General features: G+C 39.2%; 1 protein-coding gene across 23 annotated transcripts in view; it reads right to left on the bottom strand.

Moving 5' to 3' along the window:
• The window catches only part of DMD (dystrophin), a 1,854,857-nt gene that overhangs the window by 1,193,541 nt on the left and 634,507 nt on the right, over positions 1–26,809 (bottom strand). For 22 of the 23 annotated variants that reach the window (XR_010919130.1, XR_010919131.1, XM_067545077.1 and 19 more), the window contains 2 exons: positions 18,569–18,750; positions 14,849–14,983 (listed from right to left, as the gene is read on the bottom strand). Coding sequence is in view for 21 of the 23 variants with exons in the window: in XM_067545077.1 (XP_067401178.1) it covers positions 14,849–14,983; positions 18,569–18,750 (317 nt within the window). In the remaining 2 variants the exon portion in view is untranslated. The remainder of the gene's footprint in view (positions 1–14,848; positions 14,984–18,568; positions 18,751–26,809) is intronic. The other variant, XM_067545076.1, reaches the window with a different exon arrangement.

Genomic DNA, 26,809 nt, shown 5'->3' on the forward strand with positions numbered 1-26,809 from the left:
GCTTTCAAGCAAGTCATGACTGCCCAAACTTTGGAGGGAGAGGAGTCACTTGGACACAACCCAAAGTATTTCTCTCCATACTGCTAGGCTCCGCTGGCCTGAAAAGATGACTCTCAGGTTCTGATCTCTCACATGGTAGCGTATGCACCTTTCTGCTGGACCATCAGGCAAACCCATTTCATTTTACCTTTTAAGAAATCATTATTTTATGAAGAAAATATATTTTAAGTATTTTTTCCTGAGACATTTAGGCTGATTCTTAGCCAAAAAGCACTTACACTATTAACATGGTGATAATTACCATGCACCAAAGAGTTTTGTATGCTTTACTATATTATCCTTTGTACAAAAGCATACATGTTTACACACTTTCACAAAATTACCGGAAGTTCTCAATTAGGGATCATGTCATTTGATGCTCACTCAGCTACCTGGCCTACCACATTGCCTGGACCATTTAGATGGTCTCTTAGTCACAATATACACACAAGCCATTCCTTTTCTGCATGGGGATTTTTAAACTTTAGATTCCCAGCATCATAGAACATAGTACAGGCTTGCGTCAGGAGGCGCCTTCCAGCTAACTTTCTCTACCACATCCGGCTCACTCTCTGAGCTATCCCCTTACTTCCTATTCCTGCCAATTATATATTTTCCCTTGTTAAGCTAATTATCTCATAGGCAAATCACTCCCTCCTCCACAGTGTCAACACTCTCACCTTAACAAGTTAATGGTCTCCAATAAAGCCTGTAATCTTCTCTGCTATACAACCATGCAACTAGCAAAGTACCAGGGTGCCACAGCTAGCATTCTGTCACAGATGGTCAAACTGGCTGGAAAAAATAGCCATCCACAGACTTTACACATAATTCAAACTCAACCCAAATTTTGTTTTAGCTTCAAATAAGTCTGATTAACTTCCCTCCCAACACTCTCCCTTCCCACTTGCCCCCTCATACTTTCATGGGCCTGTGTATTTCCAGAAAAAGAAGAGAAAATAATATCTTTGTGGTCTTTCCAGCATAGTTGAAAACATGAATTTCTTTATATCTCACCTGCTTTTGTGACATTTCAAGCCAAAAGAGGTTCAGAAAAGTTTTGATGTCTGTTCATTTTAATATATGAGATAGCATTTATGCATCTATCTCAGTAAGAGCTGAACATGATTGCAAGTAAAGTATAATTGCTCTTTACTTGTTCCACCTACACACGATCCCAAACTTCAGACACAAATGCCTCCAACATTTGGGATGAGCGGGTATTGCAGCTCAGATTCATCTCCAGTCAAGATGTATTCACTGATAACAGTAAGGATGCTGGGAAAAAATATCCCCAAAAGTCTGCTGAATGAGACATAGAATAGTATATGGTCTGCACTTCAACAAATTCACTGCCAAAACCCTGGCACTTTGATGATCAGTACTGATAAGCAGCCTGACCTTTCAAAGGTCAGTACAGTCTGTAAATATGCAGAGCTGACTGTCACAAACCCTAATTACTTACTGAGCAAGCAGATAACTCAATGGAATCTGACTCAGTTGTTTTACAAATTTAAAGAGAAGAAAACTGGTAGCTTCCTTTCATGCTATAATGATTTATAATGAAATTTTCTAAAGGGCCCACTAGAGGCAGACACCCAACACTCATTGACTTTCAATGGAAGTTAGACACCTATCTTTATTAGTCTCATTTGAATTTCACAGCATTACATCCCAACTTCAGAGGCATTTGCATTGCACTTACAGGTCATTTTAAAATATTTTAGATTTACCTATTTAAAAAGGGATGAAGGAGTTGCACAGCTACTGGTGTGAAAAGCATACCATGGCATTCTCACAACTTTCTAATTCAGAAAAAAAATGGAACTAGATGTCTCTCTCTCAATTACAGCTATGCCTGTAGTACAGGTGACTGAAATGTTACACACTATGCATCAATTTTCTGAAGCTAAGAACTAATAAAAACACCCCAAAGTACTTTAATGTTATGTAGTTATAGTTAAGAAGATACTATAGTGTCAGATATAAGGACACAACATACACGTCTCTGAGAAGGGAAAGGAGCACGTGACAGATATTGCAACCACATGCAGTATCTTTGGGGACCTGTGACACAGAGACCCATTGGTACCACATGGCTAAGGGTTCAGCGTTCTTTACAAGCAGCTCCTGTCTCAGTCCTGCCAAACTCACCACACCTAACACACCACTATCATGGTATTTATCCATGAAGGCTAGCAAGTTATTGATACAGATAATCATAGTGAGATGTGTGTATGGGTAATATTTAAGGAATAATGTAACTATATTGAAAATTATGCCCTTATGGTCTTGGAGTGAAAATGACTCCCCAAGAGTCATTCAAATGGGAGGAAGTTCTCACCCTTCCTGGCTAGCTGGTTATGTAACGTAGCTGTATTGTATTGCGCCATTGTGCCCCTTTGCACTATTCCAAGAAAGTCAATGGAAAAACATCAAAGATCATCTATACACATCAAAACCAACTGGAAGTGAAAAGGGGATCACCTGGCTGTGAATAAAGAGAAGACTGGTTGAGTATATCACAGGGTGGAGATCCATTCACTGAGGAGGTACCTTGATGAGCAGGGGTGCTTCATGAAGGTCCAAGCTCCTTGGAGCTAGCAAGTTCTGAAAAATAACTTTGTGGTGAAAATCTACTTTATTAGATACGAAAGGTAATTATTAAGTGCAGGTCCTTGTTCATGTTTTGTGATGGTTTTGTATCTAACCATTTGCTTCCATCACTCACACTGGTTTTTATTTGAATCACTATTTTTCTTAAATACATTTCCTTTTGTTTAACTATAATCAAAATCTAGTGCTATGTGTTATTCCTAAGTGGTGGGCTAAGGTAACATGGTAAACTGGGCTACACTGCTCCTTTGGGAACACAGGATCTGAGATTTTAGTAGGTATTGATCAGGGGCTGGACACCACAGGGGGGCTCTATGATGGGACTTGGGGGTGGGTGCATCTATTGACAACCTACAGGGCAAAGGCAGGGCTGGCATAGCCCAGAAAAGTGCTTGAGTGGCTGAAAGGCTGGAGGTGTTAGGGAGCTAACACCCATCTGCCACAGGCAAGACTCCCTAGAGCTGCAGGCAGGTGGCAACAAGGTGACTCTCAGTCCTGGGTTCCCCGAGAAGCATCAAAGGATCATATTGTATTAAGCTTATGATTGTATGCATCTCCGGTGGAGGGGGCTGGGTGTTATCATATCGCTCCCAGGAATCAAGAAGAGTGGGCAGTGATAAAGGTGAATCACTTAAGTGGCAAACACCTCCAGAGAGGTAGCATTCCCTGGGGAGTCTTGCAAGTATTGGTTCCATCTGAGCTTTCCAGAGACCAACAGACAAAAAAAGGACTTTTGATATAAAAAGTCTGGGTTTAAAGCGACTCAGGGTCTTCTTTTTGGGACTAGCAAATGGACAGCCTTGTAGAAGGATTGGAAAGATATTGGCCTACAAGGTCCCTAAGACTAATGGGTGACCTTTAGTAAGCTTTTAGCATATGTATAGGAACGTTTATTGTTTTTACAGGTTTTCTCTATAATACTTTTACTTTTAAGAATAAATGTAGTTGATCAGAAGGAGCTGTGTGACATCCTGTAACTGCTGGGAATGCACTGTTCATAGCCCTTGGAGATGAAGTAAAGCACAAGTGTTGGCCTTTATGCAGATTGGCTTGCGGGGGATATCACAGAATAAGGCAGGGAGCTATGTAACCTTAAAGTCCCCCATCAGAAAGGAGTGCAAAAAGGGTTCCTGCAAGAGGCAGCTGATGGCTGGGGACAAGCGACATGAATGGGAGCTCCTGGAGTTGATCACAAGAGGGTGGGGGAGAAGAGATACTGATGCAGTTACCCTGAAACTGTGACAAGGCACATATGATGATTCAATATGGGACTAAAACATAATAGATCCAAGCACCCCTGAACTTTGTCCTGGACCTAAACAGAAATTTAATAAGAGTTCTATTCTATAAAGGGACTAAATTCAGCCCCTGAATCAAATACCATTGAATTTGAGGTTGATCATAATCCAGGATTTAATATTTAGGGCTCTTACCTATTATTATGGCTGTTTTACAGTTGTGAAGTTGGAGTGGAGGTAAAGTAACTTGCCAGAAGTTACCCAATAGGGCAGTGGCAAACCAAGGCTAAAACCCAGACCTTCTGACTCCCAAGCCACTTATCTATCCAATAGGCTACAGTGCCTCCTGACATCATGTGCCATCTCTCTAGGATATGTAGAGGGATTTGAATTATGAAGAGGAACACTTGACCTATGAGTGCAAATTACTGCAGCCTTCACTGTATCCAACTGACAAACTGAAGATATGTAACAATGCTATTGCATCCAATACTCCCATTGTTTACACCTAATCTAAATAATTGCTTTGCTCACCCATTCTCACCTCCTACTCAATGACTGTCATTAGCCCTCAAGTACCCGGCTTTCATCCACCTCCCCCATTGTTCTCTATGCACTTGTATATCTGTGTTTCCTATTTACTATATCATTCTACCTCTGCATCTGATGAAGTGAGCTGAGTCTCAAGACAGCTTATGCCTACAAAAATTAAATTTGTTAGTCTTTAAAGTGCCACAGAACTCCGGTTGTTTTTGCTGTATACAGACTAACATGGCTACCCCTCTGGAACTAAATAAAAAGTGCAATTAATCCATTTAGCCACATATGTAGTGACAAGTTAAACTTGCTTCATGATCAAGCTACTGCAATCTAAATTCTTATGGCAAGTAATATGTCCAATATACACCAAATTCTTATAAGTGAAATATTCAAATGGATCTTCTCAGCATTACTGGGTTTTGTTTTGTTACACAAAGTCTGGATAAATTAATTGATAACATTGCAGATAAGTAAAATTACTTTTTCATCCTAACCTTTGGAAATAAATAAACAAACAGCAAGTACACAAGCATGGGAGAGAATGACATTTACTTTTAGCAGCTCAGATACGTTTCTAGTCAATTTCTAATAATCACCTTTCCCCCATAACCCCCCGCAAATCATGAAACAAAATGAGCACAAAATTACCATCATACACTAAAATATTTATGGAATATTTGAAGACCCCACATGACACACACAGTAGAATTTCGAATTCTGTAATATTTAAATCACAGAAATCACAGACTATTTCACTGGTTCAACAAGCCTCTTAACAAGCCATTATTTAGATGAAACCATTTGGGAAAATGCTAATGTTTTCATCTGTGGAAATATATGGGGAGAAAGTAAACAAGAATATTATGTTACAAGCATCTAGACAATACCTAGTAGCTGAAAAATATCTGCTTTATAGTTAGTCTGTCTGTCAGGGTAGGAGAGTCATAACTGAAAACAACAGAAAAAAATATCAGGTGTTGGAAATATCTTAGAAAGGGCTCAGACACAAAAGAAATGATAGAGGCTACACTCAGGGTATTATTATTACCTATAGATGACACCAAGCTGGGAGGGGTTGCAAACACTTTGGAAGACAGGATTAGAATTCAAAACGACCTTGACAAATTAAGAACTGGTTTGAAATCAACAAGATGAAATTCAATAAAAACATGTGAGCAGTTCTATACTTACGAAGGAAAAATTAAATGTGCAGCTAAAAAATGGGGACTAGGTAACCTCTTGAGGTCCCTTCCAGCCCTACATTTGTATGGTTCTATGAATGCAGGAAGCCTGGATTTAGATTCTGCTTTGGGTCTCCTACTTTATAAGGGTGGAAAGAAGGATAAGATCTATTGCTCCAGATGGGTTGTACATGAAATACCATCGTTGGACAATTCTCTCAAGGCAATCACTTGCTTTCTCAGCTCCAGAGTAAGTCCTATATATATTTTTTTTTTGTTACAGTGGCAAAAAAGTATAAAGGAGGAATACTTGATAGTAATGGATTCAGGCTAATCTTTAAATCCCTTCTAACATGAAGGGAAGGCAGATGTAGTAAAGGAGCACCAATCTTCGTATGTCAGGGAAGATTGTTCTTCCTTATGATACAAAAAAACTCAACTCACTAGTATATTTTTTAATTAACATTCTGTCTGGTAAACTTAATGCAACTCCCGCGCACAACCCACATACTGCCATAAGCAATTCCTCTTTACAGCCTAAATTCTGAAAGTCTATAAAAGGAGCCCAAGTATTTCATTTGATTTATTTGACTGGACATTTTGAATACAAGCATAATCAAGTAATTCTGCTACTATAGTATTCTGTAAAATGTTTCCTTGTATAACAGCGAATAAAGTGTGTACTTTCCTCATTTGGTTTAAATATGTCAGCTTCTGACATACCCACACCCATTCACACTATGTCACCAGGCCTACTTTTGAGAGAAAGATCTGTACAGAAGTAGCTTTAATAGTGTATTTTATTTATGTTTTTATTTTTATTCTCATACACATTCTTTTGCTCTTTTACACATAGAATCTATAGTATTTCAAATCCATGAACAGTGAGATGTAGGCTTGCAGTTCCCCTATCAGCATAATGTGAGGGAGAGAAAACTAATAGAAGAAGAAACGTTTAAGGCAGTGGTTCACAAACTTTTTGTATTAGTGACCCCCTTTTCACACAGCAAGCCTCTGAGCGCGACTCCCTAATGCCCAATTGCCCCCACCACCAGGGGCGCTCCTGGCTCCTGTGGGCTCCCCTCTCCCCCTTCATGCCTGGCCCTTGTGGGCTTCCCATTCCCTATTTGCCCCTAACACCTGGACACCTATACCTGGGGAAAGTGACCTGCATGTACAGAGTGACTGGTATTGCTGCTTGCTCCTCCCACTGTTCCTCCATGCACCCCTAGGGTCCAACATCAGGGCTCCCTGCATGCCGATCACTTTCACCACCTGGGCTGCATAAGGGGAGGGCAGAGAGCAGCAGCTCCTGAAGCTTTCCTCACAGCACAGCCCAGGTGGGGAAGTGACCTGCATGCAGGGAGCCCTGGCATTGCTCCTCACTCCCCCACTCCACAGCCTCCTAGAGGGGCACAGAGGAATGTTGGGGAGTGGGTGAGCAGTATTGATGTGTCACTGTTCGCCCTTCTCCCCCCATGTTCCTGCACTGGGAGGAAACAGGAAAGCTCACAGCCCCACGCCTGGCTGGGCTCGGGGCTCACAGTCCCACGAGTGGCGGTGCTCCAAGGTCACAGCCACGTGCCCGGCCGGCTTTGGGACTCACAGCTTGCGACCGTCACATCATGACCCTCTTAAGGGCTACCATCCCCAGTTTGAGAACCAATACTTTAGGGTATTAAAGTTCTCTCTCTTCATGGAACCTCTCTCATGTTCAGTGGTGAATATGTTTGCTCACATTCACCAGGGCTACATTTTATAATGGGCCATTCTTTGCTTTCAGCAGAGGAAGAACTTGTAGCTCGCCAAAGACAGATAAAAAATGAATAAAATAAATTCTATTATTTAACTTTTAAATTATTGTTCATTTTGTTTAGCTATTTTGAAACATTTTATAAGACTAAACTTAAAATCATTATACGAAGGCTGCGTATGTCTCATGTTAATTAACTCACTGAGAAGACAAAAATTGACTATTGAAAGCATGTATGGGAAAAATATTTTATTAGTAGTGGGGGAAATGACCTATACATCTTTTCCATGTCCAAAATTAAAATATGTAACTATTAAGATATCAATCAATATCAAGTTAAGAAAGTACAAATCATTTTTCACATTCTGTGATAAAGCCAGCCATCTATTAGTATAACATGGTAATTTCTTTATTAGATTATGGGTTGATGTATGATAGAAGAAAACAAAATATATTATCCTTAGCATTTCTACAATTTATGAATGATATGTATTATTCTCATTATGAGCCAGTACAATAACTTGGTCTGTTTCTTGACAAGAGAGATACCATGTTTCCCTTTCCAGCATCACTTTTAAATAAATCACTTTAGAATCTTCAGCTGTATTTTAAATGATAAATTATATGCAGACTGCTTTAATATAATTCACCAGAGTATACAGTAGCACTATACTTTAATCTAAAAAAACCTCAAAAATGTTGCCAAAGACATATAGGTAAGATGAACAAGGTCAGCAGCAATTTAATCCTCAGAACAGAACATCCAGAACCATACCTGCATTTTAAAGCTTTGTATTGCAAGAGTATTTGAGAACTGCCTACAATTTGGCAGAACAAATCAGGCAAAAAATAAATAGGATCTAGTTTCTTTTACTTACTTACTTACTTACTTACACACACACACACACACACACACACACACACACAGAAAATGTGAATAGTACTGTGAGAAGGTATGACTTTTCTAATTTGTTTTTCTGTAATTGCATTTCTTATGGGAATAGACATTTCATTTGACACTAGGAGAAAGTGTGTTAAGCTTTACATATCCCAAAGAACAGTTCAGCATGTAGGCCATTTACACTCAAGTGGGGTGTTTATCACTTAGTCTCATCTGATTTATTTGATCCCTTGTTCTATGCTGTGTTGTAGTTGTGCTGGTCCCAGGATATTAGAGACACAAGGTGGTTGAGGTAATATCTTTTAATGGACCAATAAAAGATATTACTTCACCCACCTTGTCTCTCTTAGGGCTTGTCTACACTTGCACTTATGCCAGCAAAACCTTTGTCACTCAGGGGTGTGAAAAAAACACCCTACTGAGCGACATAAGTTTTGCCGGAATAAATGTGAGTGTAGCCGTGTTATGTCGGTGGGAGAGAGCTCTCCTGCCAACTAATAAAACCATCTAAATAAGGGGTGGTAAATTGTTGTGGTTAATCCAATGTCTTGTAAAATCTAAAGGTTCTGGGTCCATTATAGCTTGTTTTAAGGAATCTCTCTGCTTTTTCCTGCATAATAGCTAAGCTTTTGGCTAGCAATAACTAAACACTCTAGTTAGCTTTTTGCAACGCAATTTTCCATACAAGTCATTTTTATTTCATAGTTCTTCTATTGTATGCTTGGCCTTGAACATTTATCAAAAATAAATGTTATAACTATAGTCCTGCTTGCCTGTACTGTAATTTAAGAGAGTATCTCCGAGGAACTCATTGCCACAGAGTAAACTGGAGCATATCTGGATCACAGCCTCAAAGCAGGGCAACCATTGTCTTAATTCAATGAAAAGCCAGTGAGTTTGCACTACTGCTCAGTACGTAGGGTGTGTGAAAGTGGTAGAGGGGCATGCAGTGGAGATCGGTGACAAGCAATCTGTGACAAGTAAGATCAAATAAATATGGTGGCAGAAGGTAAAGGACTGTAAAAATCCTGCTACTACAAGATTACAAAACATTAGAGGGTTTCTAGCCATAAATTATCACAATAATAATGTGTCTTAGGTAAGCAAATTCAATTTAAGTATTATAAATCTTAACTAATATTCAAAATGAAGTTTTAATTTCTGGGCTAGTTATTGTACTTATCACTAACTGTTACGGAAAGTCTGATACTGTGTACAAGAAAATGCACATCAGTGGGAGTACAGAGAAATTGTGAAGAAATGTTTATCACATTTTGTAAAATACCATTAAGAACCTCAAAGTCAGAAATTTCGTGACAGTTAATGACTGGTGAGGTTAAGGGCCTGAGGTGAAGCTTCTGTTCTCAATTCCTCTTGCAAATCATTAAATACCACAAAATGCCCACCTTTTTGGCCATTATTGCTTAATTATATAGCTCATATTATTTTAAATTCAAACCTACTGAAGCTTGTCAGTCATAGACTGATAAAAATAATCCCGCATTCAAATGCTGTAATTTACTTAAAGTATAAAGTACTACAAAAGTAACTCTACCACTTGGCAAAAGAACAAGAATCTATGAGGCTATACAAATATGACCAATTTGGGTCCAATTTGGAAACAGAGATTTTTTTTTAAACACAATAGCCGTGGCTCACATTAACTTTCACACAGCACTAGTCAAGAATTTTTGTACAAAACAGGGTTTTCATTGGAAAATGATGATTGGTCAAACATGAAACGTATTGGGTTTGATAAACTTTTGATGAACCACAGGAAGGGTTCTTATAGATCCCTGACTGCTTTCCAGCAAGTTCACCTAGAGCACTGCTGGTGACCCTGGGGCTTCAGAGTCCATGGCTCAGAGACAGGCCTGTCATGCAGACTGCTCTGGGTTAGGGACCCCACAGATTCCAGACTCCTGGGCCAGCTGCCTCCCAGTGCTGTCAAACTTCTGCAGCCTGGGGAGGCAGTTGCCGAGAGTTGGGCAACCTGAGGATCCAGCTAGCCCAGAAGTCTGGAAGCACTGGGATCCCGCAGCCCATGGAAAGGCTACCCCAAAGCCACAAACCCTGGAAGCTGCTAACTGAAATGGACATGATTCTTATCAGATTCACTACTGTTCTTCACTGAATTGAAGTGGTGAAACTGAGAAGAATCATGTCCATTTCAGTCAGCAGATTCCAGCATACCAGGGAATATATTTTGTTTCAGAAAGACCACGTGTCAGTGTTTCTGAGACACAAATTTTACAGAATTTCTGGTTCCCAGGAAATTTTGCAATTTCCCATAAACCACAAATTGAACATTTTGGCAGCTCTACTTTCAAATAAGATTGCCAAAGGCATATTTACATATGCCAATACCAATCTGAAAACTAAATGTAAATGTTGGACATCCTATTTAAAGTCATGTTTGAAAACTGAAAATCCCCCATCTTCTTTTAATAAAGCCAAGGGTTTGTTTTTTTCCCCTAAAAGCAGCTTTTTCGAAGAAAAATAATTGTCCCTCATGAAGGAGCTTCTGAGTTCTAAAAACTGAAAACTCTCTATAGCTGTGTCGTGTAAAGATAATATCTTAAGGCCCTGAAGGTTTACATACGATGTCTTTGGCAAAATTAAGGCAGGGTGTTATTATGAATCAGGTGGAAAGCAGAGTTACACCTGCATATAAAATTAGAACTGGTCTGAGAACAAGTATGTTTGGAGAAAATGAAGGGGCAATTATACAATGGATAATGCTTCTTGTTCAGATATTCAGTGAGCTGAAGTGATACAAGAAGATGACAGATTTATAGAGATGAAACAAAGAATCTTGAGAGAGATTCAAAAAAGTATCTTTGACAAAGTTCCGAGAACTAGATTGAGGATCCCATTTTTTTAAGGGAAGCCAGATTGACAGCCTCAGTGATGAAACTGCCTTCAGGAAATGGAAAATATGCAGGTGCAGAGTAAGTCAGATAAGCAGTCTATATTGACTGAGAGGTAACTGAGATGTGAAACTTGTATACACAAATAATTTGCACTTAGGCCTTTCTTAATGCTTAAGGAATTCAACAATAAAGGATTTGGAAGTTGACAGTGGATTGATATCCTGAGATTTACAGCAGTTTTGAGCTCTCCACATTCATTGGTAGATAGGAGAGGGAGGTTTTTTTCTCTAGGTTTCAACAGAATGCCCATCATTTATGTGAGTAATAACATTTTAAAAGGCCTGAATTTTCAAACAGGATGCAGATCAGCTCAGTCTAAACAACAGATGAAAAAGCGATAGCATGGGGAAATTGTGATTTTTTGTGTGCATCTCCCAGATGCATTACAGTCAAGGAAAGTCTGAGTCTAATATAGTGCAGTGTGGATTGGCTAGCCTTGTCATTGTGCATCTTCTTCACAACTCAAGCAAGAAGTCAGAAAGGAAGGAAGATGTTAGAGGGTGAGTGGGGCTAACAGATGAAAAAAGCACGGAGGGTAATGGTCATAGGACCAAACAAGTGGGGTGGAAAGCACTGGTGAAAGTGAACAGAGGTTGGAAAGGGACAGAAGGGAAGAGACAAAGATGGAGAAGAGTTGTGATAGATGATGGTAGGGAAGGTGAGGTAAGGCAACCAGGGAATAATGCCATGGTGACAGAAGTGGTCACAAGAATTCAGAAAGAAAAGTCCAGTATTGATGGCTGTGACCAATGTGAGAAAGCTGGGTTCAGTGGTGGTGATCACCACTCAAATATAGTGACTTCCAAAGACCAGTGGCCATAGAGATTTCTTGGCTGAGGAGAGGAAGGTGTGAAAACCACTGAGGCTGGGTGCCATAGAATGGCTGTAGTCCAGTCTGTTAGGGACTAAGGTGAAAGACAGACAGACTGAGCCTTCACTCACCAATGTCTGTCCCCAGTAGCTGACTTCTGTGATGGTAGCTGGTGAGGTAGATGGGCTTCCGAGGAAGGGAAGTGGTAATGGGATGGAAGTCTTACACAGTCTGCTTATCAAGGGGAGCAGAGACAATTCCATCTTCTTTTGAGGTAAAGTGCTTTGAGGGCAATCTTCTTTCTTGTGAATACAGAAGTTTGTTATTTCTGATCATAACCCAGCACTTTTTTGCCAGCTTTGACAGTTGCTGTATGCAACGGTCATCCTGCAGTGGCTTTACAACAGCATTACAGAAAGATGTTTCAAAATATTTGGAAAGTGTTCTTATTGCATTTGCAGCTGTTTTGAATTCTAAGTAGCTCACATTCATGCTTAGATTAGATATTTTACTGGACCATTTCCCCTAAATCAGAACTCCCCTGACCATTTCAAATGAAGACACAGGAACCTGGGGTAATTCAGATCAGATGCTGTTTCAGCAGAGCGCTGAGGAAGATTCTCCTTGGATAAACACTATCTTAATGAAAAAAAATATCTTCTTTGAGTCTCTTAGTGGGACACTCAGACTCAGGTGCTTGTAATTATAGTTCTATACATTCGAAAGACTGCAGAGGTCTGAGAGGAATAATTGCCAATGTATCTCCACAGAAAACCATCACCTCTAGGAGATGAAGATCTTGTCAGCCAGTCACCTGGGAAGGTCTTTGAAATTTCAAAGGCAGATCAAGTGGAAGAGACTCTTGAGTTTTCCTAGGGGTAAGGTACAAAGTGAGATATTTTAATCTGAAATTAAACAGATGGGAATTTAAGAAAGTACAATGGAAAAAGAGAAGTTGGATTAGTTTTGATGTGCCTCGTATGACTTTTTCAATAGAACTGGCTTTGATTAGAAGATCATCATGGTAGCAGTAAATCTAGAGACTTTACATTCTTCATTTTGAAAATCATTATCACAATCAGTTGGAAAAGACTTGGAGAGCCAGTGAAAGTCCAAAAGTAATCTTTATTGCTTACAAAAAGCAAAAAAATTGAACTGGTAGGATTATGAAGATATGTCACCTTCATATCTATATAGCATCAATTATCACAATAGGCTGTTTTCTGGATTAGGAAAGTAAAGTTCTTCATCTTAAATCTTGATATGCTGATTCAAAGATGAGAAGTTAAGAGCTAGCTGGAAACTTGCCTGCCAAAAGAGTGCTATTCTCTAATAATGGCTAAACAAGAGTGGCAAAATGTAGTTGTTACTATTGACTGACTAAGAATTGCACTGATCAGAGTGGTGTGTGCATTTTGTTTGTCTCATCTACCTCTTATGTTTTATTAGACTGTAAGCTCTTTGGGGCCGGGACAATCAATTAGCAATGTTTGTATCGCCCCTAGCACATTAGGACCCAAATAAGTAATCATTATTATTCTGAAGACACAGAAGACTTTTTTGATCTTTTCGAAGACTGGAACATAGGGGAAAGGACTGAATAATGCAGATAGGTTCTTTTGTTACTCTATGAGATATCTTTTGTGAATTACTTTGCATAAATTTGACTTCCATTGTATTGTTCTAGGAGTTAAAAAATGTCTCCTGGTGGCTATGGTGATGAAAAGTCAAGCTAAATCATCAGTTTCCATCCTGCTATAATATCAGTTTAGTATTTCAGTAAGAAATTAACTGTGTCAATATTAAACACTTTGTTTAGCTGTTGTGTTAATCATTACAGTAGCATGATTATCTTCAGCAAAGGTGTGTGGAAATTCATAAAGGATTTCCTGCATGGGCTCCATAAATGATGTCATAGTTCACCAAAGTATCAGAACATCATAATAGGGGTTGAATGAAAATGTTATTTGAAAATACATTTTTACAGTTCAGACAGGATGAATGGTTCCCCACTGGAAAACTCAAACTGCTATTTTGGGGCAAATATATGCAGTTTTCTTTTCCATTAGAAATTCAGGGCAATCATACCATATTATACAATTTTATTACCATCTACGTGACACTATAGTTCTTACACTTTTCAAACTATGTAATACCAAAAATTCTGAAAATACCTATTAAGAGAATTCCCACCCTATTTTTCTCACTGCACTGAGTTGCACTGAATGCATTCAACAAGGTGGATAGTCTCTGATCTTGACTTTGGAGGGAATCGGATTGTGGGATATTTAAGACTATGGTGTATCTATAGTATTTTATTACCTAAGTTAAACTAGGTCATATAAAGAACATTAACAATGAATAATTTCCCTGTCCTCTTCCCCCCAAGTAACCTGAGCTGATTGAAAATCATCATGTAACATTTTCTTTAATGAATCCCGGGAAAAAAGATTGACAATACATGCTTTTCTATAAACAAACCACATAAAAAATCGTTAACTGTCAAATGTGCCTATTACCACTTACATTTAAATTGGGATTGGCATTTAAAATTAATTCTTTTTAACATTTCTAAAACCAAATGCAATAAAAGAAGAAGACTGCTAAGGTCTAACAGCATGTCAGTATTTGAATGTTGTGTAACATTTAAAAATTGCATGACATAATTTTGTCAGCCAGACTGAAATGTACAGCAAAAAGGCACTACTTGATAGACCCTAATGAAACTGAAAAAGGTAGATCACTAATATAGGAAAAAGCAAAGTATACACACAATTTCACAGCAAGCACAGGCATATCAGAATAATTTTCAGAACAAACAGTAATGTTGACAGACCTGTGGAGGAAACTGCCTCCTTTTTTGGCCAGGGGACATGACATAAGCAGCTTGTGTATACGCATAGCTTTTGAAGCGAGGTTTAGGAGGAGGTGAAGGGGTGTGCACGTGACCCTGTGCTACACTGACTGTGATCTAAGAAGAAATTAGGGAAAAAAAGGAGACACATTGTAATCACGTGGAATATAGAAGTAAAGTAGTATTTTCAAGAACAAAAGAAGGGAAGCAAGAGAGGGCACCAGTAGTTGAATTTAATCTTAGAGACAGTGCTAGCATTCAGCAGTCAAAATTAGGCAGAAAGAAGGGAGGTGTTTTCATTAAATCTGATATTCCATCACGAAAGGCAGAAAGACTCCTCTTGAGCTACCAGGCATAATGCCAGTACTAAGTGAAGGATTCAGAGGGGTAGCCGTCTTAGTCTGTATACAGCAAAAACAACGAGAGTCCTGTAGCACTTTAAAGACTAACAAATTTCCGCAGGCATAAGCTTTCGTGGGCTGCAACCCACTTCGTCAGATGCATGAAATGGTAATCACAGATAGGAGGTGTATATATATACATCCAAGGGTAAGAAACAACAATGGGGAGGGTAAGTGTTAACAAAGTCCATTTAGTTAGAGTAGATGAGGTCTATTCACAACCATTGATTAGAAGGTGAGAATGTGTGAACAGTGACAATTACTTCTTGTAATGAAATAACCATTCCAAGTCCCTATTCAGACCCAGTCTGATTGTGTATAGTTTGCATATGAGTTCCAGCTCTGCAGTTTCTTGCTAAAGTCTGTTTTTGAAGCTTTTTTTTGTAGAAGTATGGCAACTTTCAAGTCAGCTACAGAGAGTCCTGGGAGATTGAAATGCTCTCTCTACTGGTGTATGGATGTTACCATTTTTTATGTCTGATTTGTGTCCTTTTATTCTTTTGCGTAGTGACAGCCCGTTTTGGCCAATGTACATGGCAGAGGGGCATTGCTGGCACATGATGGCATATATTACATTAGTAGATGTGCAGGTGAATGAGCTTCTGATGGTGTGGCTGATGTAGTTAGGACCTGTGATGGTGTCACTAGAGTCGATGTGCGGGCAGAGTTGGCAATGGAGTATGTTGCAGGGATAGGTTCCTGGGTTAGTGTTCTTGTTGTATGGTATACGGTTGCTGATGAGTATTTGCTTCAGGTTGGGGGGCTGTCTGTAAGCAGGGATAGGTCTGCCTCCCATGGCTTGAGCGAGTGAGGGATCATCTGTTAGGACAGGTTGTAGATCCTTAATGATCTGTTGGAGACATTTTAGCTGTTGGAGACATCAGCCGTTGGAGACATTTTAGACATTTACAACAAGAACACTAACCCAGGAACCTATCCCTCCAACAAACCCCATTGCCAACTCTGCCTGCACATCGACTCTAGTGACACCATCACAGGTCCTAACCACATCAGCCACACCATCAGGGACTCATTCACCTGCACATTTACTAATGTAATATATGCCATCATGTGCCAGCAATGCCCCTCTGCCATGTACATTGGCCAAACCGGACTGTCACTACGCAAAGGAGTAAATGGACACAAATCAGACATAAAAAATGGTAACATCCATAAACCAGTAGAGAGAACATTTCAATCTCCCAGGACTCTCTGTAGCTGACTTGAAAGTTGCCATACTTCTACAAAAAAAACTTAAAAAACAGACGTCAGCGAGGAAACTCAGAGCTGAAACTCATATGCAAACTAGACACAATCAGACTGAGTCTGAATAGGGACTTGGAATGGTTATTTCATTACAAGAAGTAATTGTCACTGTTCACACATTCTCATCTTCTAATCAACCATTGTGAAAAGTCCTCATCTACTCTAATTGAATGGACTTTGTTAACACTTACCCTCCCCATTGTTATTTCTTACCCTTGGACATATATATATACACACCTCCTATCTGTGATTACCATTTCATGCATCTGACGAAGTGGGTTGCAGCCCACGAAAGCTTATGCCTGCGGAAATTTGTTAGTCTTTAAAGTGCTACAGGACTCTCGTTTTTTAAGTAAAGGATCTCTCTCTATAATCCAGCTAAAGCTGAAAACAAGTAACCTTGTAATAAGTCTTGAATAAATGAAGCCAGCATTCATCAGGTGAACAACCATGGAAGGGATTGAGTCTCCCATAAGCAAGACAGAGTTAACTTGATAGAGTGAGTAAATTAGTCTCAGTCTCCAACCACTTCAGCAGATATTGGCTGAAGGCTGATTCAGAAGAATAACTGAGGTAGCAAGCACAAGAGAAAGCACATGTGACTTTGGTGCTCTGAAAGGGCAAACTGCGGGTGAGGACAGCTGAGTGTAAATTAAACACTGACAAATGAAAACACACTGAATAAACAGAACAGACAACAGTTACTCCATGAAATAAGACAGTTTTCATATGTCTAAGTTACTTCATATAAATATCATTTTTTATTTCAACAGAGTATTGTCTAGATTGTTAATGTTTTAAAATGGACAGCATTTAAAAAAGAGAAATAACCAAGATTATTTAATACCATTTACAACCCTTACCTTTTATTCTATTCCTTCTCATAAACCAAAATATTAATTACATGCCCTTTGAAGATAAAATATCTGATATTATAATGTAGAAATATACAGCAAACATCTGCTGAATTGTTATTTTGAAACAGCCCAATACTGCATGCAAAACAATACAAAATACAGTTCATGCAGATATTAATATTTGATCAATCTGTTCACTGTAGTTACAGATATGCCTGCAGATTTTCTCTCTCTCTCTCTCTCGTGCTCTCTCTTTTTTTGTTTTTTTTTGGCCCTCTTGAAACATATCTTAAAACTGTCATGTTGCAAACAGAAAAGTGAAAGAACTCATTGTGTCACACAGACAATATCCTGTATTATCCTGGACAAATCTTACTGAATTAACAATAGCATCTTTGGAGTTCTGGTATTACAAATAAAATGCTTATGTACTATTGTGAGATTGCATGGAATTTCTTTAGCAGGAAGACAAGATAAATATAATCTCTGGAAGGTATGATGAAGTTCAAAGGTCTTTCTGGAACAATAATAGTCAAGTGTATTTCCTTAGGAAACACTGTGAGGCAAGAGGAATGCAAATTCTTCCCCACCAAAGCCAGACTTTTGAAGATACACAATGGAGAGAGAGAGACCATTTATACACTAACTACCAGCTTCTGGCAACTTCAGATCAAAGGATGGACTAAACTTGTCATGGGGGTTCTTGTTCTGAGCTGAAGCTGTGATGAACTTGTTAGTTCACAGGGACTCCCCTATGGTGAGGGGTCAAAGGACTTACCCTACCAGAACCCATGTTAGAGTTGTGATGAACTCTGTCAAGCTTTGTTAGCATGCATGCAGGTTCATTTTTTATTTGTAAATGTTTTCTCTGTTTGTTTTTTTAACCTTAAAAATAAAAGTGGACTTGCTTAGAAAACTCTATGTGGTAACTTATATCTGTAGCAATGACGTTATCAGTCTCTGAAGAGAAAGCAGATGTGTTTAGGCACTCTCTTCACTGGGAAATACACAACGAAGGCACGGAACAGTACAGCCTGGCAATACCCCAGTCAAAAGGGAGATGCATGTCTTCAAACAAGAGAAGCAACAGCTGGGGAGCTGGAAGCCTGAACCTGGATACCCATGTTGAACCACTGAGGGGAAATACAGGTCTGGTTGCCCTGAACAGTGACACTCACCTGTTGAGAGAAGCGCTGTTGATGATGTAATTGTGTAAGTTCTTCTTTAGTAACCTTTGACTGCCGTGGCAATGTTTCCACTTCCTGGATGGCTTCAATGGTGACTTGCTGGGGTAGAACTTGGAAGAGTGATGTCACGTACATTAAGATTGACTTCTTATCTGGATAGGCAGTTGCAATATCTGGAAAGTAAATTAACATACATCATTTCTGTTTTCATACTAGAGAGCATGCAACTGAAAAAATAATCAGCTTCAAAGGAAGTTGACAGACTAATGAGCAGTTGATTGTCCATGTGAGTCCTCTAGAGACTAATTAGAGCTTTATATTCAGCTCCAAACTTTCCTATCAAACTTGCATACCAATGAGAAAGGGCCAAAGTTTAAAATGGGAATTGTTATTTTAATTTACACAACTTTCTCTCTCAGATAATTCTTCAGTGAAACTGCAAGTACTGCAAATACTGTATAGTTTGACTGAGTGACCTTCATAGAAAAAGGAACAGAAAATCAAGTAAGCAGCATTTTCTTTTGAATCGTGTTAATGTTGTGGTGCACATGGGCAACCTTAGTAATTTAATAGTTATACATTATTCAATATTTTAATGCTCATTGGTTCAGTGGAAAAAGATTCCCACCTTTCTCTGATGATTAGGTGAATGCACGTCTGTATTCCCTGACTCCTCAAAACAGCCACTATGTTCTATATGGTCTAAACTTTATGATGTCCATGGAAGATATTCAAGAAAACAGAGCTTATGGACATTATATGTGCTAGCAGAAGTCTATTAATCACATGCCATTTATCTACTTAGACACTTCCAGGAAGCATAGATAGATGCCTTTGCAGGAACACACAGCAGATCTGACTTTCTGTGCATAGCTGTGATACACTGGCAGGAAAAAAGTTTGATCTGATCCAACATTCAAGTCAATAACAATTTGTAAAAATCTAAGTAATGTGGTAGCTCTTTCAAGTAGTACCTTTGTTATTTGGCATTAAAATTTACCTCTTGCACTCATATCAGTGAATCAAGATGTAAAAAGACCGTTGTATATGAAATTTACCATTAATCCCAACAGTGCTTAAACATAAGCATTGGCAGAAGGCCAACAGATATCCATAGCAATGAGGTTTTATTGTCAAATCTATCCTTAGCTCTAAGGTGCAGAAAAAGTTCAGTTCACATATTCAGTTATTCTTATCACAGATGTAATAGCACTACAACGTGGTACCTGAGTCTCCCTTCTAAGAACTTGAAAAGCAAAAGAGCAGACATTATACATTAATTCTTCATAAAGTTTTGATGAGCAGGCAAAGGGCATCTGTCCCAACATGGCCAACTCTACCTTGGGTTTATCTTGAATCCACATTTCTGATTTTTTCCACACTCTTCGATCTTTTTCCCCAAGACTGAAGTATCTTTAATACATATGTGGTATACTTTTTCTTTTAATCGGCTTTGCTCACTAAATTATTCCATTGACTCATTATCACTTATTTTACATTGTCCAATTTTTCTGACAAATTCATATTTGACAATATTATGTGCTATCTATTTTGCTTGTTTGATTATATAGGAGCTTTGAAGTTCGGATCTACTCTTAAATGAAAAAATGGCATTGTGGAGTTCCATGTTTATAGTCTCAGTGATTGCAAGATCAAATATACTCCTTTTAAAATATAAATGATTTTTTTCTAACTCCAAGTCACAGTTAGTTAAATTCTATAAATCACACCAAACCAATATTTGTGAATACTGTTTGAGTTCTGAACAGTATTTTGGTTTCACCTTGTTCATATCTTTTTATTCACTATTTGAAACATTTACACAAACAGGATTTTGTTCATCTCAATGGAAAAAATTGGTTTTCATAGGAATACCCATATTCCACCAAGAACAAAGATACAGGTACGTGATGGAGATGTGTTATTTTCAATTTGTCATTCATTATGCTTCTGTTTAAAAAGGTTCTGTCACCTAATCAGGAAAGCAGATAGAGTACCATGTGACAAAACACAGACCACAAGCAATAAATGGTCAAAATGAAGAGTTTGCAAACACCCCATTGTAAGGGGCCAGAGTGTAAGCAATCTGGCCTAACAGCCACAGCTGAGCTGAAGTCCACATGTCAAGGATGGTAGTCACTGAGCAGGGACTGGAGGAATTGATAGAGCTGAGATCAATAAGCAAGAGTTGAAGTCAAAATCAGGCCAGGGTCAGAGACTGGAGATCAGAGGTAGTACCAGGCTGGAATCGGGAGGCAACAGTCAGCTGGGATTAGAGACCAGAGACTATGAGACGAGGTAACATCTGGAGTAGCAGCAGTCCCAAAGTCTGTGCTGCTGCCCAGACAACTTCCTGGAGCACTCTCCAGGCTTAAATAGGGTGGCTAGCCAATCAAAGGGCCAAGGTACTGACATTCTGGCTCCCTTTGGAAGGGCTTCCTGCAGCGTCTATTCTCCACAGTGCTTCCTGGCTGTGGCTTTGCAAAGACTTTGGGTGGCACTGTGGGAACGTCAGCTGTTCCAGGCTCTGCAGACCTGGGTTCTAGTTGTCCCATCCTTACATGGGGAGGCTGGGGAGGTGGAATACTGGATGAAGCCTTTGTCCAGGTTGTACACCTGCAGGGCTTCCAGTTCTGGCTTGGACATTGCATAAATCTGACCATGTGGGACCTTCTCTCCAGGTTGCAGGTCTATGTGGCAGTCATAATCCTGCTGCAGAGGTAGCATGTTTCTGTTTTTATTATCAAAAACATCTGCATAATCCCAATACTTTTCAGGGAGATAGGGACTCAGGGTTGGGAGTGACATATTCTGGCTAGCTGTCACCATCTCCAGTCCCCCCACAGGTGCTTTCACTTTTAATTGGCTGCAGGAGCCCAGAACCTGAGGGATGGGGCCAGCTGCACACAGGCAGACCCTTCAGGAGTATTCACAGGGGAAGTTGAGCCTCTTTTTTTCACCAGGAGATACAAGGGATGTGCTGATTCAGCCAGGCAATGTGAAGAATTAGGGGTAAGTGTGGACAATAAGGTCACATTGAACTAAAGCACTTTCCAACGGGCTTGGATTACAGCCTCTGCGGATAATGTTTCTTGCATTACTGGCCCCAAAGACAGGAGGGATCCATCTATCATCTCTATGAGGACTGATGTAGGCTTTAAATGGAATGGGATTTGTGGCACTTGAGTGGCTTTAGCACCTGTTTTCGGAAGTTACCGGTAGACCCATTATCAATCAGGACTTACTGAGGGGGAATCAGTTTGGCCCCTTCCATGGTACATGACTTTATTCATACTTGTAAGTGTGGGGAGGACCTGTGTGTCCCGGACCACGTTTCTCTTGAGGGATGCATGTAGTGTCAGAACAGTGCCCTGGTGGTGCCCAGGTCTTCCCCCTCCCATATGGTTTGTGCATACTCATTTCCCAATTTGTTGTGGGCTGAGGTCCACAATGGGGAAGAGACAATGGCAAGTGCTGGTGCTTCTCAATAAAAGCATATGTAATTATGCAAACACCGTTCCTTTTCTTCCAGGTTCAACCATCTGTTGCCCAGATCAACCTGCATCAATTCATCGTTGAGCCCTGGGGTGTTTGGTGTGGGCAAAGTGGTGGCAAGATGCACCTCCTCTCCTCCTTTCACTCATGCAACCAGTTGTCAGTGCAGACAGAGAGGTCAATGAAAACATCCAAGCGGGTTAGGGTCTCAGTGTGGGCTAGCTCATCTTTTACTTCCTCACTAAGTCCACACTGAAAGTGATGCAGTTGGGCTGCCTCATTCCACTCAACATCAGCTGCGAGACGACGGAACTGGGCAGCATATGAAACAGTTAGCCCTTCCCCTTATTGGAGCCTTTATAGTGTGGCTTCCATTGAGTAAGCATAATGAGGATTGTAGAAATTGTGGAAAATACTTTCAGGAAGGCATTCCAGTCCATTGACATTGGGCTGTCCTGTTCCAGCAGGGGGGAATTGGGAAGCCCAATCCAGCGCTTCTCCAGCTAGCAAACTGATCACTAAGTCCCACCCTGGTCTGGTCAGTGGGGTACATTCAATGCAGAGCAGGAAAAGGTGACAGCATTGCTTTAGGAACCGCCTTAACTTCTGGTCGTTTCCAAAACATTTCAGTAGTGGTACAACCCGAGTCTTGAGCTTGGAATCCTCTTCCTGAGACAATGCAAGCTGCTCACAGTGTCTGATTTTCCTCTAGGAGCTGCCCCACTTAGGACCGCAGTAGATGATTTTCTGTTTGGAGTTGCATGACCTACTCCTGCTGATCTGGTACCTGTGGGTTCCAGTGAGTGACGGTAGGCCCCTCCTCTTCCATTTCCCCGTTAAAGGGCTCCTGCAGACAGGGTCAGAAATGGGTCTGGGAAAACTAAGGCATAGGGATGTAAATGCTCTGTCCCAACAGTTACAGCTGGGCTGGAGGCAACACGTCAGGGATGGTAATTAGTGAGCAGGAGTCAGAGGAATTGCTAGAGTCAGGATCAATAAGCAAAAGTCAGGGTTAAAGTCAGGTCAAGGTTGGACACTGGAGATGAGAGGCAGTACCAAGCTAGAGTCGGGAGACAAGACTCAGGTCAGAATCAGGCTGGGATTGGAGGCCAGAGGTCAGGAGACAAGGTGAGGTGGGAACATCAGTGGTCTCAGTCTCTGTAGACTTAGGATCTAAGTCCCCGCATCCTTATACCCATATGATGAAAATTGTTTGGCTATTCTATTAGGCAAATACACAAATAATTACATATGCAGATATCAGGATAGATTGGTAAACAGGGAAAAAGAGGCTATATTCTTTGGATTGTTTAGTCACAAGAAATAGTTGAACAACATCTATTGCCAGACATAAAAATTCGGCTATGGATCTGAAAGTCAATCTGGTTGTGTTTTTTCATCTAACCCTAGCCCCCAGCTATTGAATCATCATGGCAATAAAGATTCTATAGGAAAACATTTTCTTCTTCTGTTAACCTGTGCTACTCCATTGCATTCAGATTCTGCCCTCTCACACCCGAGTAAATCTATTATCATCAGCTATTTTGCTGGCCATGCTTAAAAGTAACACCAAATACACTGTAATTTTAAGATCTTTAAGCTGTCCAAGACTGAAAAATAAAAATAACGTTACCAACTGGGGAGAAACAGGACAGCTCTTGGAATTACCCACACACCTTTTATAAATTATTCCTAAAAACTAAAATATTTAAGAAAGTTTCTCAAAGTTCCTAGACCAACCCGTTTTGGGTTGGGATAATGCATTAGACAAAAAGTATTGGAAATCTCTCCCAAAAATTAAAAATACCTTTATTTAAGTCCTATTTTCAGAAATGTCCCTTTCTGAGTAGCCTCAAACTTTCCCAAAAATTGTCAGGCCATAGACAAAACATAAGAAATGTTACACTAAAAAGAATTTATTGAAAAAGTTAGACTGGTGGTCAAAACAGAATTTAAAATTGAAACACAACCTTAAATAAAACAAACCAAATACTATAGTTCAAGAAGACTTCACACAACTTGCAAGACCTGTTTTCACACACTAACAGCACATAGTTATGGAAAGATTCACAGCATTATAATTTCAATGTACACAGCATTATCATTTCATTCACAGCATTATAATTTCAAAGTCACTATTACTGCTGGTAACATATTCTAGGAGGCCTAAATTTTCCAAAAAACCCACAAAAAACTAGTTATTTTGGGAGCCCAATTTGAAACATGTTACATAGGAAAATTTTCAGAGAGCTGCTTTCTATAAACCAGGGCCTTTTAAGGAGAGAAGCTGAACACTCAAATTTTGGCATCTGAAATCACTAGTGGCTTTTGAAAATGTAGCCTGCAAAACAGATTTGTGCTATGAAGAAAACCATAGTTCTAGAGTTTTGATCTGCCACTGAGATGTACTGGTGAGTGGAAACTCACAATGCTAATTTCATCATTCATTATAAAATGCTATGAAATTTTGTGCTTCTTGAACCCCAGCTATTTGACTAACAAGGTTCCTCAGGTGGAGAAAGAATCTGGGATTCAGCTACAGAACTTGAAAAAAAAAAAAAAAAAAAAAAACCCTAAATAATAAATGATCCCCTCCTTTTGCCTTCCCAGATGATCTTTGTAATTTATGTGAGATCTATTAAGAAATTAATCAGCACTGCTAAGATTTTAGAGGAGTCATAGAGTTTTGATTTTCTGTAGCAAATCTAGGTAACCCATGTATTTGTTTTTATTGAGGACTACGGAATGTAACAAAACTGGGAGCTAAGCCAGTCCATTGTGGAGGTATTCAATGACAAAAAAGTCAGACTTTTCATAAAGTGATATACCAGCCAATTACTCTGAGCCTCATATTTCATAAGTGGCTTGTCATAGCCACTTCATATTTTGTCAACAAGTTATTCTCTGACAACAGACCACACATACATCTTTCTGATGGAAAGGAACATTTTGTAGAAATCAGTGAAGGTGGGTGCTCAAAGGCTAAATAACCTATGTGTTAGAAAGTGGTATACAATCCTACTCAGAAGTTATCCAGAATTTTACAACTACAGAGTTCTACACTGTGTGTATAAATCACACATATTTATAGAAATGGTTCATGTTTCCAATTCTTAAAATGAACTTTGGCTGTAGTGAATCATATGCTTTTCAAGGCATGGCATCTTAAATGGAAGGCATTTTCAGTTATATCTGTCCGACTCTTCGCACATCCTCCTCTCTCAAAATTAGGATTTTCCTCTCCATCCCCTGAACAAATATATTCCTAGACTCGTTTTAGTGTTGATTCTGTTCACTTTTGGTATCAATCTGATGGCAGAATAGCTTTCAAGAAGTAGAAAGATTTAACACATTACAGGTAGCTCTGTGCTATTGTATGTTAACTACTAAAGTACATTCTGTACTTTAATGACATTTTGAGAACCTTGTTTTGAAACATTTTGCATTATATGTAGGTGGGAGAAGCGAAACTGAATTCTGAGTTCTATAAATGTGAAAAATCCCTTGATCTCAAACTACACAAGTCAGATGTCCAGATAGGCACTGAGAAGGAAATTAAAAGAACTAAAACTGATACATTCCCATAGAATACATAAAACCCTGGGCTACTATAGCTGCTTTAATACAAAATTGCTCAAAGTGGCATATCATGAATTCTACCTCTCATGTAATTCTTTAGGGCATATTATAACATGTAAATAGATTTCCCCCACTTAAAAATATTAATACATACATAGCACTGAGTAATTAATAGCTCTGGTGATTGTTACCAAATGTTTATGACTTCTAGTGAATACCAAAGGGGCTTAGGCAGCTAAGTGTATAAGTCATGTTTGAAAATGGGATTTACGCACTTTTGAAATTTTTACCCTAAGTGCCCAAAGCAGCTGTTTAGAAGGAACTTTTAAAAGGAGCAATAATCAAATCAATTTAGATTACATTGGAGAGAATGTAAAGATTCTTATACTTTACTTCTTATACTTCAATTTCTATAATGTAAACTCTTCCTGGCATTCACTGTCTTCACTTATATTTGTATAGTGCCTACCACACTAGGGCATCAACCTGATAGGAGCGCATTAGGTGGTATTATAATATAAATATTTAAAGTGATAATAATGCAAAGCAGGACACAATGATATTGGTTGTCACAAGCAATTTTAATTAAGAATCTCCAAAGAAACCTTCTGGGTAATCTCTCACTGTGAAGGCTGAGGGCAAATAAGCAATTGCTGTATTCCATTATGAAGGAAGCGATTTGATTTGGAAAGGTCTTTCAGAAACAAGAAGTACAGCAATTTTAAAAAAATATATACATTAAGCTCTACAGATGAATTTCAGACTTTTCGGTTTATTAAAAATGCTGCAGTAACAGAACATTTACACATCCACATCCTTGAATAGCACTTTGAAGACTGCATTCAGGATTCCCCAAATTGTTATGAATTTCAGAAAAAACAAATGTTCACACAGCTTTCCCTATTTGTGAAAAATTAGAGCTCCTATTTTCTTCTCAAGGAAAAAAAACCCAACACGTGTGTATGTGTGTGTGTATATATATAAAATATTATTCCTTATTTTCACAGAATTTCATTTCAGGCTTTTTGTCAATGAAGAAAGAGTATAAAAATCCTTTTTATAAAATACAGACAAAAAATGGCATTTACAGATTTTTTTTTCCAACAAGCCTTAATCTTGAGATGGAGTAGATGAGTACAGTTTTGTTATGAAACTCCT

This window comes from Emydura macquarii, unplaced genomic scaffold (genome assembly GCF_026122565.2).
Source record: "Emydura macquarii macquarii isolate MOO-44397 ecotype Brisbane River unplaced genomic scaffold, CSIRO-AGI_Emac_v2 contig_1043, whole genome shotgun sequence".
NCBI classification, from domain to species: Eukaryota; Metazoa; Chordata; order Testudines; family Chelidae; genus Emydura; species Emydura macquarii.